Genomic DNA, 14388 nt, shown 5'->3' with positions numbered 1-14388 from the left:
CCCCCCCCCAACCAAACAAACCAAGGAAAAAAAAAAACCACAAACCAAAAAAATTCCCATGAATCTCCTTGAAAATCAGCCCCTGTATGATGTACCCTCTTCTGCATTGTAGCAATAGTCTTAAGTCATAAATTAGATTAGTCTTCCATCAAATAACTTAAAAAAAAAGGAATTGTAGCAGACCAGTTTTGCCTGGCTTGATGCCAGTTAGCAGCCAGTTCATCTAGAGTCCCAGTCACACTGTTCAAAAACTGAGCTAGGAAATCACATGAATGTTGAAAAAAATAATCTTCACATCGATGCAGGATTTTTCCAGGTTGTGGGGGAGTCAGGGAGAGGGCAGACCTAGATGGGGCCACAGGTCTTATGAACAGTGAACAGGATATACATCACGACTTGGAGGTGCACCGCATTCAGGAGATGCCAGCCGTGGTTTGTATTGCACAGGTAAGAAGGAAGATCCTCCCGACAGTCTGCCACCTGCATTAGTGATCTCTGCACATCGGCAAGTTCACAAATGTGAAAACATTGAATTCTGTCATGATGGAGAAACACAGGAAGATGCCGTAAAGGGAAAGGCACACACACCCTAGCTTCTTATCCAGTTTCCATTTGTTCATGTGGACGCCAAAAACCTACAATAAACACAGAGTAAACCACCACAGCAGGCACATTTCAAATAAAGTGGCAAATCCCCTTCTCAATTACAGGACCACGAAAATGACCATCCCCTTACTGAGCTGAAGTAAATCAGAGTAGCTCCCTTGCAGTCATTGAAGCCACTCTGACTTACATCACCTTGAGTCTTGGCCCAGGGGCCTTAAATTTCTGCAACAAATTTCATTTTGGCAAGAATAATCCCATTTAATTCCATCAGAAACACTTTCAAAGGCCATATTCCTTTTTCTTCACTCAAAATGCTTTATGTGCCCTTCTGCATCTCAGTCTAGAGCCACACAGTCTAAGGCTGTGCTTGACTTTGTTTAGTTTGCTCCCACACAAACCTATTAAAAGACTGAAGTCTTGTGTATGTGGCAGTTGTGTTGGTGTGGACTCCCTATAGCAGCTGGTCTCAAGATTTGGAATATGTCACATAAATTCTGTTCTCCCTGTCATTTCTAGTCTGCTGTGCTGGACTGGACCGGTCGGGGAATGTGAGGCACTGACTTCAATAGAAACAGTGTCATGTCGAGGCACTATTTGTTCTGGTTGGTTTTGTATTTCAGAAGGTTCCTATAGAGGGCCAGAATAAACTGTACAGCGTTTTGTCTACATGTCCAACAGGAGAATGGATCTCATCATACATCAAGGGAGCTGGTTCAACTCTAGCATGAAAAATAACTAATGATTACTAATGTATCTCTCAGACTCCTCCCATGAAAAATATCTATATATGAGAGCCATTTTATGACAGTGATAGCTTCTGCAAAGTGCCAGATTACACTCTTGGCAAGTTTATAATAGGAGTGACCATTCCTATCCCTTAACAATAGACTGCAGCCACTATTACAGCTGGAGGTGAGAAGGGAACAGGTGAAGAAAACGTCTATAAAAATCACTCTTTTGGTAATGAAGAACAAAAGACTATATACATACTGTGACAAAAACAGATGCCAGCAGGAGACCAACAGAATAGATAAGTCCTCTGCTGTTTAACCGAATCTGTAAAAGAAGGAAGTTTATAAAACCATGTCACAATTTCAAGCAACAATATTTCTCTCTGCTGATAATTCTGTAATCCTAAACTGCTGAGTTGCTAAACACTGGCTCACAAGCTGTAAATACCAAGTCAGACCATTACATCACAGATTATTTTGCCTACCCCCTATTGCCAAAGAAGACGGAGTTTTATTAGTGTTCTCAGGACCCGACCGCATTTCAAACTGTTACACACACACACAGACTTTGTCATCCCTTATATTGTCATATCATGAAAATTTCTTTTTGAAATTAGTTCCTATGTGAGTCCTGTAAGAACAAATGGGGGAATTTGGCATTCAGTCACCAATTAATGCTTCACAGTGGGGGAAAATAAACAAGGACACACACAAACACGTAATTTCTTCCTTACTCTTACTCATCTTGGTGAAGGAAACAAGTCAGTAATCTCATGGCCTGAAACTCAACTGCTGAAAATCATTGATATCAATGCATCATTGCACACTAGCACAGGCTGAGCATTATTTAGCACTGAGGCAAATAAGGCAAGGAGACAACTTATTCCCTGCAGGGCTGTGTAAAGATATCATCACTAAGGTACCCAGGCACATCACAGGCTCTTATGTAGCCATCTCCATGGCAGAGCCACAATTATATCCACTGTGCAAGTGGAGAATCAAGATACAGGTCCTCAAAGCTGTAGAGCTATTTAACTGCCATTTTTTAGAAGCTTTGGACTCTAATCAAAGACACTCACCTGCATCTTTAAGCCCTAAATACATTTAAAAATATGATTTTATGTGACATCAACCTAAAGCTACATAGGAAAGCTACAGAGAGTAAAACCACGTCTCTAATCCTGTCCCTGAACTAGTCTTGCACTTCTCAATTTCCCATTATTTTCTCAAAAAGCTTAATGACTGTCCCTTTGGGCATTTTTATATGATCTTCTCAAACAGTATCACCTGCAGTATCGTCAAGAGAGCGCCCAAGTGGAGTCTCTCAATGCATTTCTGCAGGGGCTATTCTGTGAGGAAGACTTCTTCCAAGGGAAGGTCAGCTTCTCCAGGGAAGCAACAGGGCTATGTGTCATAGGTGACCACCTAATAATACCAATTATCATCTTAAGGCCACTATAATGTAACACAGCTCACTGTATTCCTCCCTGCACCTTCCGTCCAATGAAACCCTATGTGAAGTTGAGTTTCAACTGACAGTCATGAAAACTGATTACTATTTAAAGTAATAGCCAACTATTTATGTTTCCTGGTGGAGATCAATCTTAGCAAGAAATTATGTACAAGTATTTTTCAGGGATGCTTTAGAAAAGGACATCGCTGTTTTTTGTGTAGTAGACTTTGATTTTGTGTAGGGCAGATATGTTTTCAGTCATACCACTCTGCTGCTGGGGTCAAACAGCAAAACTAAATGCAGTGATCTTACTTAAATGGGCTAGTATCCAGTTCTTAATTGTTCAACTTGTTCTATGTTTGTATACAAAGAAAAGCAAAAGCATTAGTCCATTCCTGCAAAATAGTTCCCAGAATGAAAGTTCATCCACGTCAAACAACACATCTTTTTTCTAACAGCTGGATGTATTTCTTGTTTTTTAAACTGGTTTTAGTCCAATAAACAATTCAAACTAAACTTCTATGCTACAACATTATTTTCTCAACTGTCAACACAGAAAATAACAGTGTATTACTGGCCACTTTTCAGTGCTCGCATCCTTCCAGTTAGACTATAAAGAAGCCCATTTGCAAGAGAAGTGGGTATTGCTAATTTGATGATAAGCAGCACTACAATTTCATGAATGCAAGACTGCTGAGGCACTTGTATCATTCTGCATCACAGTCAGGAAACATTTCAAACCCAAATATTGCTCCCAAATCCAGAGTAATGATTTAGCTTCATTTCCCAAGGACACATGAGGGAAGAGTCTGAATTCCAGAGTCAACGAAAGGATTATTGGTTCTGACATTTTGCAAACCTGACCTGCAATGAATTCCATACACTCAGGATCCTCTGTGCAAATTCACATTGGAGACAAGGTCAAGCATGCTGCAAAAAGACAATCCTGGAAGGATTTCTCTCTTCTCCTGCACATGCTTAAGATTCAGCATGATAATGCACTGCTGTACTTCTAATACACTGTGGTAAGCATGAATAGGTCTTGCACAGCTACTATAGACTGGAATTGTTACAGCATTTGTACTCACAAGCATCCCATCAATTTGCAGAGTTCTGTTGCTGCATGAGATTTGCTGTTATCTTCATATGTGTTAAAATACTGGCTTAGACAAATGGCACATTTTCCTTCTCTATTGATTTTTGCCATCATAAAAAAGGCTACAACCATGATGATAATTTGTTCTTAAAGATATTACAGTATTTCTTTAAGACATAAGCTGTAAGTGTGTGCACGTACAGCAGGACCATTATATTCCATTACACGCAAAATACAATAGTCTCACTAGACTGACTGTCCAAAGAAATTAAGTACTTGGATTGCTTCAGAGTGTGAAGGCTAATTTTGGGACTGTCTGCATAAGTGAAGATGAAAAAAGTAATGATCCCACTATTAATGTAAACTTCAGGTTTTAAGTGGCAGACAGGAGGAAGTATATTCTTGCAGCTGTGGAAGAAGTCTCTAAGGCCACTGCAGCTTCTATTACCAGTCCTGAGCAAACCTTTAAGTTTTTCTTAAACATGAGCTGCTCTCCAGGCAACATCAGCTTCTGATCCAAAAGACCTTTCTCTCTGATACCCTACAGCACAGGGTTACACTGCTTGTTACACTGAAGAGCCAGGACAAGGTAATCTGGGGGCTCTGTGCCCACATTACTGTTCCTTGTAGAGACGGACTGCTCCATTGCACTTCATTCACTCCCATGCATCCACTCCTTTTCTCCTGCTTCTGCTCATCTGAATGGGCCATACATGACAGCTAACCTGGATTTCCATTTCAGTTATTCTAAAATGCAAAAAACCCCCTAAACTAACTTTGTGTAACTAAAATACAATTTTAAAGTCACCTTCCCTGCTACCCCAAATGAGCAGCAGCTGGTGAGGAAAGGCAGATACTATTTTACAATAAATTCCTGTTTGGATTTTGGTCAGGAATTCTGTTTGACCGGTGCCAGTATCTGTAAAAACTGTCAGTATGAAATACATCAATCGGAAAGGAATCTACAGGAAAAGGAAGCAAATGAAGCAGCTGGAATTATTTTAGCATGGAAAATGTCTGAATTCAACCTAAAGTGCAGACACTGCTTCTCAGTTACATCATTAGCCTCCATAAAACCAGCAGACATTTGGAAAGAAGACCATTCCAAAGGCCTCTGTGTCTAATTTTCTGAGGACAGTGCTTCCGAAGAAAGGCGTTTGGGGCTGCTTTCTTTGGACTGTCAGCAAGGCTCCTCTGTGGAGGTCACTGAGGGAAATAAAAGTTGCTATTCTGCTATATATTGCTAATATAGTTGCTAGTTTCTATAAGTAAAGTATAAAGTGTATGCTAATTATTTAAGACAGCGTTACAGATGTAACAGTAACACATCATGCTGATCCCTCACAGGCAAAGCAAATGTGGCAACCCCTTCAGCAGCATGAGCACCAAGTTTCCCTTCCACTGGTGTTGCATTGAAATACTTGAATTTTATTCCTGGTTAAAAGTTCTCAAACTCCAGCTTAACTACCAATGCTCCTGGCCAGGGATCTAGCCCAGCTCCCAGTGTTTGACAAAGCAATTAGCTATCAATTAACCTAAATAACAACAACTTTTCTTTTAAGAGGCTTGGGACTATCCCCATAAAAATGCAGTTTTCACTTTCTAGTGCCTTTTGCTCTGAAAAAGATCAGACCATTTATTAGGGCCATCACCTAATACCTCACTCTGCCATGGGATAGCAGGATTAAAACCCTTCCATGTACCTAGCGAAGGGTGGTTTCCTTGGGTGAGCAAATGCTAGCTTGTGGAATGCACTCTGTCAGGAAGCTCATTTGGCTGAACTGGATACATATCACAGCTGGACTTTCTGACAGAAAAAGTGCAACTCTTCGGGTAAAAAGCCTTGTTGGTGAGCTCAATGCACTGTAAAAGCTGTGCAGAATTCCAGATATTTCCACTGTGGCTCGGGAGGTATGGCATCTCCCTGCCGTGCCATGGAGCAGGCAGAAAAGGAACAGAAGAGAACAAAGACGACAGGTGAGAAGGGCTATAAAACAACGAGAAGCAAATGAAAAACAGTGGAAGGACAGTTGGAACAAACTGACATTGATGTAAGCCTGTTCCCAAAGCAGATTTGCCCTGGGATGGCTGGGAGATGGATTCCATGGATGGGTGCTGGGTGTAATTCCAGATGCACCGGACTTGCCTTGTACATGCTGTGGAGTTACTCTGTGCACACAGATAGTCCAGCTAATTTGGCTCGCTGCTTATGCACAGAGCAGCTCTGCATGGTGTGTGCACGGAGTCCAGTTGTATATGATGAACTGACTATCTGGCACATGCATTAAGTCTGACCTCACTAGGCTTTTGCACATGTGAAGAATGGCATACGTTCAGGCACTGTGCTCACTCACTGTCTTTGGGTTCTTTAAGACAGCCCTGGAGCAAGCTGATTTACACCCCTAAGAAACCTCCCTCATTGTAGATATAATTCCTGTTTAAGCCTGTTGCCCAGATACCTCTTACTGTAAAGGTTTCTTGCACTAATAGAGTGCTTTGAGATTCTTGCAGACTTTATAGCTGACACTGAGAAGAGAATGAAAGCTGTCTGGGTTTGTTCAGGTCCAAAATGCAATGGTAGTCTGGTCTTTGAGGGATATTTTTTTCTGAATATTCTCAATCCAACAAAGAAAGGTGTCCTTGGAACTAGATGAAACTCACTGCCAAGTATTTGGGGGGGGGAGCTGCAGCCTGAGGATATGGAGAAATGTTCTAATTGTGTATTAAGAAATGTATTAAGCACTATAAGGGGTTTCCAGTGTCATATCAGCCAGCAGCAACTTCCCAGATGCACATTAGAGCACTCCTCATTTACCATAGCTGAGGGAGGCAGGCTTGGACAAATAACCCACATTGTTTGGGATATAAGCTTCTTCCAAATCTGCTGCTGAGCACTGAGGTATTTAATTCTTGCATTAAGAGTAACCAGAGGACTGCTGCTAAAGCTCTTGGCCTAAGCCTAGCTCTGGAAATGGTTCTCTGAAAATACAACAGAAATCCCCAAATATTAATGAAAGCAAGAACCTTTAATTCTAACGAACACTGTTATTACTTATCTATGACCAACAAAGAGAACATTCAGTTTCAAAGGAGACAAGTTCAGATTTGCTCTAAGTCTGCTGCAACTCTACAAGGTATTGCACTCATTGGTGCACAGCAGGAGTTGCTCATCAGAACAAAAAGGCAGGTATAACAACTTCCTACTCTTTTATCCCACCTAAAGGTTTTCCTGCAATAATCCCCTCCCGTTTGGCCCAGGTCTACATTACAGCCGTTCTGTTCACAGCAACGGTCAGAATCACAAAAGCCACACAAGTAGGCATGCTGCTTTTTTTAACCTTCTTGCTAGCTCTGGTAGCCTTTCAGCATTTTCTAATCTAATGCCCACCTATCTATTTCAAAAAGTAATCATATAGAACCATGAATTGTTTTATACAGTATTGCTCAGTGTTTCTGAAATAGTTAAATCCGAACTAGGCTGAAGAGCCACTCTTCACTTATTTCTCATTTCTCTCATTTTAGTTCTCCAGTTCCCCAAAGGATTCTTTATTTTTCTGCATTTGATTCTGGACTACCTGCTGCTGTTTCACAAATATACCTAAGTCTACAACTCTGGAAATACAGTTTTAACTGATGAACTATTCCTACTTCTCTGATTATCACTGTAGTCTGCCCTATTTCTGATTGTGATTTCTAACTGTGAGCACAGCTCAGAAGATTCTGCAATTTGGTACAAAAAGAAAAACGTGTCCTTGATGTGTCAAATTAGGGTAAAAATCAGTTAAGCAGCCTTCTCATGAGACAAATGGCATTTCCTGCATGAGACAATGGAATAGGTTTTCTAAGGGTATGTGACAATGTGCAAGTTCAGGGCAAACAAGGTTAGCAAACACTCAAACTCACAGAAAGGGAGGAGATAATTTCAATTTTTAGCAAAGAGCAGATAAAGGGCCTCAGCTGGAGTATTCTTAATTGCAGAAAGAAAAGCTTAGTTCCTTGTTCATTTAAGAATAGGAAATGCTTCTTCCCCAGGAGAGAACTGTCTGCAGACAAAGCACTCCCTCATACTGCAAGGAGGAAAAATCAACATTCCTGAACTCTCCTTTGAGGTTCGGCTTGTATCTAGTGGCTAAAGCAAGACAGAGGAATGCTCTATTTTGACTCATCACACATGAAAGGTTTGCAAGTTCAAAATCTACTCTGAATTTGAATGGAGACTATCTCCCTGCTTCTTGTGCAGCAAATACAAAGATGCTGCCACCAGCTCCAGCTATTCCCACACATCTCCTGCAGGCAGTAAGTAACTAAGGCTGAAGCTAAACAGCAGAAGAAAAACAATGGAAATAAAAGTTCAGTTATTTTTCTGGCAGTTGCTGAAGGGAAAACAAGGAGCTATTGCCAAAACCCAAACTGGTTTTGCTCCAGGGTCCAAATATGAGAGAAATTACCTCATTCAGAAATATTAGAAGGATTCTGTTATGTTTTCAGTCCCTTGGCTGAAAAAGCTGCAGGTCCTCTGTCTGTTTGGGGATCCTTTTCCTGCAGTGTCCCTGCCTGGCAGTGGAAATTCAGTGGAAATCCTGCATTCCCTAGGTCTTCTCATAAGACAGCAGTCTCAACAAACTGGAACTTCAGACATGTGCTGCATTCCTGCATATTTCAATGGAATTTCCTTCTTGGACCTTTTCTGAGACTCCTAAGAAAGCATCCTTGGTTTGCTCTGTATCACACAATTCACTGTGCAGATGGTACACACCCGGGAGTACGCAATGGAGTGCTGCAAATAGACACTCAAGGTATTAAGCAAAAATGCAGGTATTATGGTTGGAGGGAATGCCTGTATTGTTAGGAGCTTTGGAACAGACCAGACACTTTTGCTCTAGACACTTTTGGTCTACTACAGTATAATCATCCCAATTTCCCCATCATGAAAGCAGGAAGCAAATGCACTCAATACATGCAAACTGTTCCAGAAAGCTAGTTAGCAGCTTCAGCATGCACCTGCTGCTATGCCCATCCGTAGGTTTTTGGGATTAGCTAATAAATTAATCCATTAATAACTGCCAAGCTGCATGCTGCTGCAGTGATACCAGCACATCATGTTGCAGATGCTGATGTGACAGCTGGAAAGTGTCTGACACCCCAGAGCAGGAAGAGGAGTAACATCTACAGAAGTGAAGGGCGAGGCTGTGGGAAGCAGGGACCCCTGCAGTCACTCAGAGTCAGCACCCTGTTGCTAACCCTCGACCTTAATGTTTGCCCTGATGACTGACAGATCCATTGAACCTATCCTCCCTCTTCTCTCAGAGGATTTAAGGTGGTCTATATGCAGATTCTGGGCCTGAATGGGGCAGGGAACAGATACACAGATGCTGGCTGTGAGGAGATGAAGGCCAGCTTTGTCCTGATGTCATAAGCTTCATAACAGCGCCTTGGAATTAAAACACTAAATAGTAAACTGGTTAGTGAGTAGCAAAGCAGTGACACTTGCTGTCTGAATGTGTGTTTCTTGAGTGACCACTTCCCTCTGGATCCTCCCATGACTAACAAGGATTGAGCTCAGGTTACTCCTCTTCTCTTTAGCTGCTATTGCATGAAAGCAATGTAATGTCTCTAAAACTTCTAACTTGCTGTCAAATTTGCTGAAACTGGCTGAAGTTACCAGGCAGAGGAATGATGGACAGACATATGATTGTACTCCCAAATGATGATGTGAACAAATCTGGCTGTTCATCCTTAGGCTAAAACTCCTGTTCTCTAAAGCACTCCTGGCTGATGTCTAGTTTACAGCTTCACAACCACAAAAAGATTCCAGGGGTAAGCAATTGAAGACACGCAGCAAATGTCCTTCCACCCCGGATTTGCCAGGGCCACTGGGGAAGGGTGCATATAGTATTACAGTCAGCAACGTCTCGAGGACTCAGAGATGGAAGAGATGAGAAAGTGAACTCTTTCAAACGTCTCTCTAGGTCCAGAGAGATGCTGCTTTTTCTCTATAAGTCCTGCTGGCATGCTAGGCTAGCGATGGCTGATAACAGAAGGCCACAGCTGCAGCAGAAGGGTGGCCAAGTGACCTTGGAGTGGTGGAGATGGAATCTCCAGTGGGAAGCACAGAGGAAGACAGAGTTAGTGCCTGGACATTAATGGGTGTCCAGAAATAACAAGGACTCTTAAAATAATAAACATAGTTGGGATAGAGACTAGACATTGTAGAAACAGAAGGATTCTGATGTGGAAGCTGTGCAATATTGACTAGATCTGCCCTTTGATGGGAAAAGCGTCAGTGGCCTGTCCCAAACCAAGAACTGTGGGATCAACAACTGAGTTCAAAGCAAAGGGTGGAGAGCAGAGGAGGACCTTTTATTCTTTGCACCAACACTAACATATTCCTGGAGAAGCATGAGATGGAGCATTCTCTGGCTTTGGTTTGGACTGACTCCAGTCAGTACCAGAAGGAAGAGATAAAAACACAGTATTGCACATGGATGATCATACTGAGACAGACCTGGTTTGTGGTAACAGATACAAACAGGCGAGGCAGGGTGAATGATATCAGAGACCAGTGACCTGGAGCATACAGTGGTTTTGCAAAGCACTGCTTGGTGTGCCAGCCTCCTACATCACATCATGTGGGAGCAGCCCCCCTGTTCAGACCAGGGCTATGACTGCCCTGCAGTCTCCACTTACACTGTACCCACATCCTACAGGAAAATGTTTCATTTAAAGTAGGAAAACAGAAGGGGAACTTCCTTCTCTAAAACAGGTGACAGATGCTTCCAAGATGCAGCCTGAGAAGCAAAAGATGGTTTTCCATTCCTTTTTTGTAACAAGAAGGAAGAATAAAATAATAGTAAGCTGAAACATCCATCAACAATGGACCTGGGAAAAGGGCTGTCAGACTTGGGAGAGGCACTTACTCAGAATGATTGCAATTTAGCAATCCAACACCAGGATGTTTCTCAAGAGATTCAGTCTATTTCCAGTTCTGCCACTTACCTACTGTGTGACCTCCAGCAAGTTCCTTCATCTCTCTTTGACAGGTTGCCTCTTGCTCTTTTTCTGTCTTATCTATTAGATCACAAGCTGTATTGTCCCCCCTCAGGCACAATCTCATAGAGAGAACTTGCTTAAACTAGAAGACCTGAATCTGCATGGGGCTTCTTGTGGTTGCTGCCAGGCAGATAACAAAACTAGGCAGCAACCAGGACCTTGAGGGACAATGCTTTCACTATATTGACATCTCACAACCAGCCATAAGCTTGCAGGCTGCATCTCATCTAAAGCTCTCTGCTTACCTCAAAATCATAATGCACCATTTGTAAAATGGGCTCTCAAACACCCACCTGGTCTTAGGGAGTTTGAGGAAGGCTCAAACACAAGCTCATCCTACAAAGGGTGCGACAGCAGCTGAAAGTGCCATTAGCAGTGAGACTGCTCTTCACATTCAGAACGAAACCCCATAAATGTCCTGGTTGGAGCAGCTGCTTGGCTGGTTACTGTGTGAAGCCACTTTACTGCATGTGGCTGAGAAAGTTCAGAATGTGCATAATCACAGGACACCCCACTGCCACATGCATGGGCACACCACAGCACAAAGGCAGACAAAGAGAAAGAAAAAGGGAGCAGATCCTCTTAATTTCTGCATGGTAACATACCATAACTCTTTATATCAGCATTAACAGGGAACAAAATTTGGCCACAGGGGATTCTAAGTCAGGCAGCCTGAAACAAGAGATACGTAAGGATTTTACAGAGTACGGTATTAGAGAAATACCATATTCTGGAGAAAGCCCTGACTGTTTAGACTTCCAGAAAAATAAGGTTGGAGAGGTTCTAGGATGCACTTCTGCATTAAAGCTTAACTTTAAAATCACATAGTCCACTTTTTTTGGCTTGTACAAAAGCTATTACTGCCTTAACAGCTTGTTTATTAAAATGCATTTATTCTCTACTTTCAGCAAAAGCTTAACTTTGCCATAGTCCTCTCATATTAAACATTCTGGGGAGGCAGTCATGGTTTTGGATGGCTATGCAAAAGTAATCATGATCAAGCAAGCTCTTTCTGTCTTTTACAAATCTCTCCTGCCCTCTGTACACAAGACAGAGGCATCACGATGGCTTTGAGGAGTTCCTCTTTTGGAGGAGATGCTACAAAGACAAATTTGGATCCTACGAAATACCAAAGGAGCAGTACTAAATTGTGACTGTTAGCTCAGAAATTACCTAGTGTTTCTGACTCACAGTCACATTTAGTGGACAAGCAGGTTGGCCTGAGCCTGTGCACCTCCATGCAGTGAGCAGGCCTTGCTCATGCAAGCAGTCCAAGGCTCAACCCTATGGACCTCAGTCAGCAGGAGATCCTCATCTTCTGCCCCTGCTGATCTCGGTGCCAGGCATATCAGCAGGGGTCCTTGAATAACTGAAGCACCTTGCAGCTTTTAATGGTGTCACCAGGCTACACCTGACTCAGCTAACTCTAGCCTTTTCTGACAACTTAGTAAAATAATTCATTACTATTAATGGAGGGGATGGAAGGGGGGGCTTGTTTTGTTTTGAAATCCAATTATACAAGGATTTGGAGAGAAATCCACGAACTGCAAGTGAAAACTAAGGAAACTCTCGTTGCTAACTGTGGGACTGTTTCCAAGACTGATTTTTCTAACCATGTGATCACACTGTACAATGAACATTTTGGGTGTGCAAAACAGTAGTGACATTGTTATGCCTCCAAGAAAACTGTCTGCTTCTGTTCAGCCACTCGTTTTCATCCTTCTCTGCAAAAATACAGATAAGTTACATATAAGATGCTCATTAAAGAAAGGGATTTTATTCCCACAGCATTGCTTCCTTTTGTCACTCCTATATTCAAGAAGATGGAAGATCCAAGGAACTACAGGCTGGTCAGCCTGACCTTAATTCCTGGGAAGGTGATGGAGCAAATAACCCTGGGAACCACTTCTAAGCATACAAAGGACAAGAAAGTGATTGTGAGTAGACATATAGATTTATGAAGGGGAAATCATGTTTACCCAGCCTGATAGCCTTCTATGATGAGGTGGACTTGCTGGATGAGGGGAGAGTGACAGAAGTTGTTTACGTTGACTTTAGCAAGACTTTTGGCACTGTCTCTCAAACATCCTCATAGACAAACAGAGGAAGAACAGACTAAATAAGCGGACAGTGGATTGGACTGATAACTGGCTGAACCGCTGCACTCCAAGTCCAGCTGGAGGCCAGTCACTAGTGGTTTACCCCAGGGGTCAATACTGCTTAATGTCTTTATTAATGAACTGGATGATGGGGCAGAAGGCACCCTCAGCAAGTTTGCAGCCGATACAAAACTGGGAGGGGTGGCTGATGCATCAGAGGGTTGTGCTGCCATTCAAAGGGACCTGAACAGGCCAGAGAAATGTGCAGGCAAGAAACTCATGAACATCAACAAAGGGAAATTAAAAGTCCTGTGCCTGGGAAAGAATAACCCCATGTTGGGGGTACATGCTGGGGCTGACCAGTTGGAAAGCAGCTTGGCAGAGAAAAACCTGTTGATCCTGGTGGACACCAAGCTGAAGTCCGCAATGCACCCTTGTGGCATCGAGTACCAACAGCATTCTGGGCTGCATCAGGAGAAGCTTTGCCACAAGATAGAGGGACATGATCCTTCTCTGCTTATCACTTGTGAGACAAATCTGGGGTGCTTGGTCCAATTCTGGGCTCCTCAAGTACAAGGAAGATAGGGACTTCCTGGAGCAAGTCCAGTGAAGGCTCACAAGGACGATTTAAGGGACTGAAGCATCTGACAAAGAGGCTGAAAGAGCTGGGATAGCTCAGCCTTGAGAAGAGAAGATACAGGGGGATCTTACTGATATGTATAAATACCTGATGGGAGAGGACAGAGAAGGTGCAGCCAGACTCTTCTGAATGGTATCCATTGAAAGGACAAGAGGCAAGACACAAAATTTTAAATTCAGAAATTCCATTTAAACCAAAGCATGTTTTTTTACTCCGAGAGTGGTCAAACACCAAACAGGCTGTTGAGAACGGCTGTGCAGTCTCCAATCCTTGGAGGTATTCAAGACCCAACTGGACATGGTCCTAAGCCTCCTGCTCTAGCTGACCCTGCTTTGAGCAGAGGACTGAGGACTAGATGATCTCCAGAGAGATACTTGCCAACTTCAACAATTCTGTGATTCTCCAGTCTTTTTTAACTTTGCATTCACTCAGCGATTGTAATCAAGAACCTTTCCTCCTTCCTACACTGCTGAGTGGTATCCAGCTAACAGCAACAGTGACTTCCCTCTAGGACTTCATGGCATCTCCTGCTCTTCCTTCTCAGAAGAAAACTTGCAACAACTTTTGGGGTGAGGAGGTGGCTCTTTTATCATTTGGGAAGTAAAGGATGGTTTCATTGGTGTTGGGTAGTTTCTCCTCAAACAGGAAAGCTTTGCAGTGTTTCCTGATGATGGTCACGCTCTGAAATATCCAGTCATTTAACAGCTTCCTTC

The 14388-nt window shown here is 42.6% G+C and overlaps 1 protein-coding gene across 2 annotated transcripts in view; it reads right to left on the bottom strand.

The window, feature by feature from the left end:
* Window positions 1-11: 11 nt before the first annotated feature.
* SLC24A3 (solute carrier family 24 member 3) overlaps window positions 12-14388 on the bottom strand; it is a 144411-nt gene continuing 130034 nt past the window's right edge. For both annotated transcript variants that reach the window (XM_026846480.1, XM_026846481.1), the window contains exons 15-16: window positions 1597-1662; window positions 12-635 (exon numbers count right to left, since the gene is read on the bottom strand). In XM_026846480.1, the coding sequence (XP_026702281.1) occupies window positions 486-635; window positions 1597-1662 (216 nt within the window). In that variant the 3' untranslated portion in view covers window positions 12-485. The remainder of the gene's footprint in view (window positions 636-1596; window positions 1663-14388) is intronic.

The sequence above is a fragment of the Athene cunicularia genome (assembly GCF_003259725.1).
Source record: "Athene cunicularia isolate RWA chromosome 3 unlocalized genomic scaffold, athCun1 chr3_part1, whole genome shotgun sequence".
Taxonomy (NCBI): Eukaryota; Metazoa; Chordata; class Aves; order Strigiformes; family Strigidae; genus Athene; species Athene cunicularia.
This window is presented reverse-complemented; position numbering and strand designations above follow the sequence as displayed.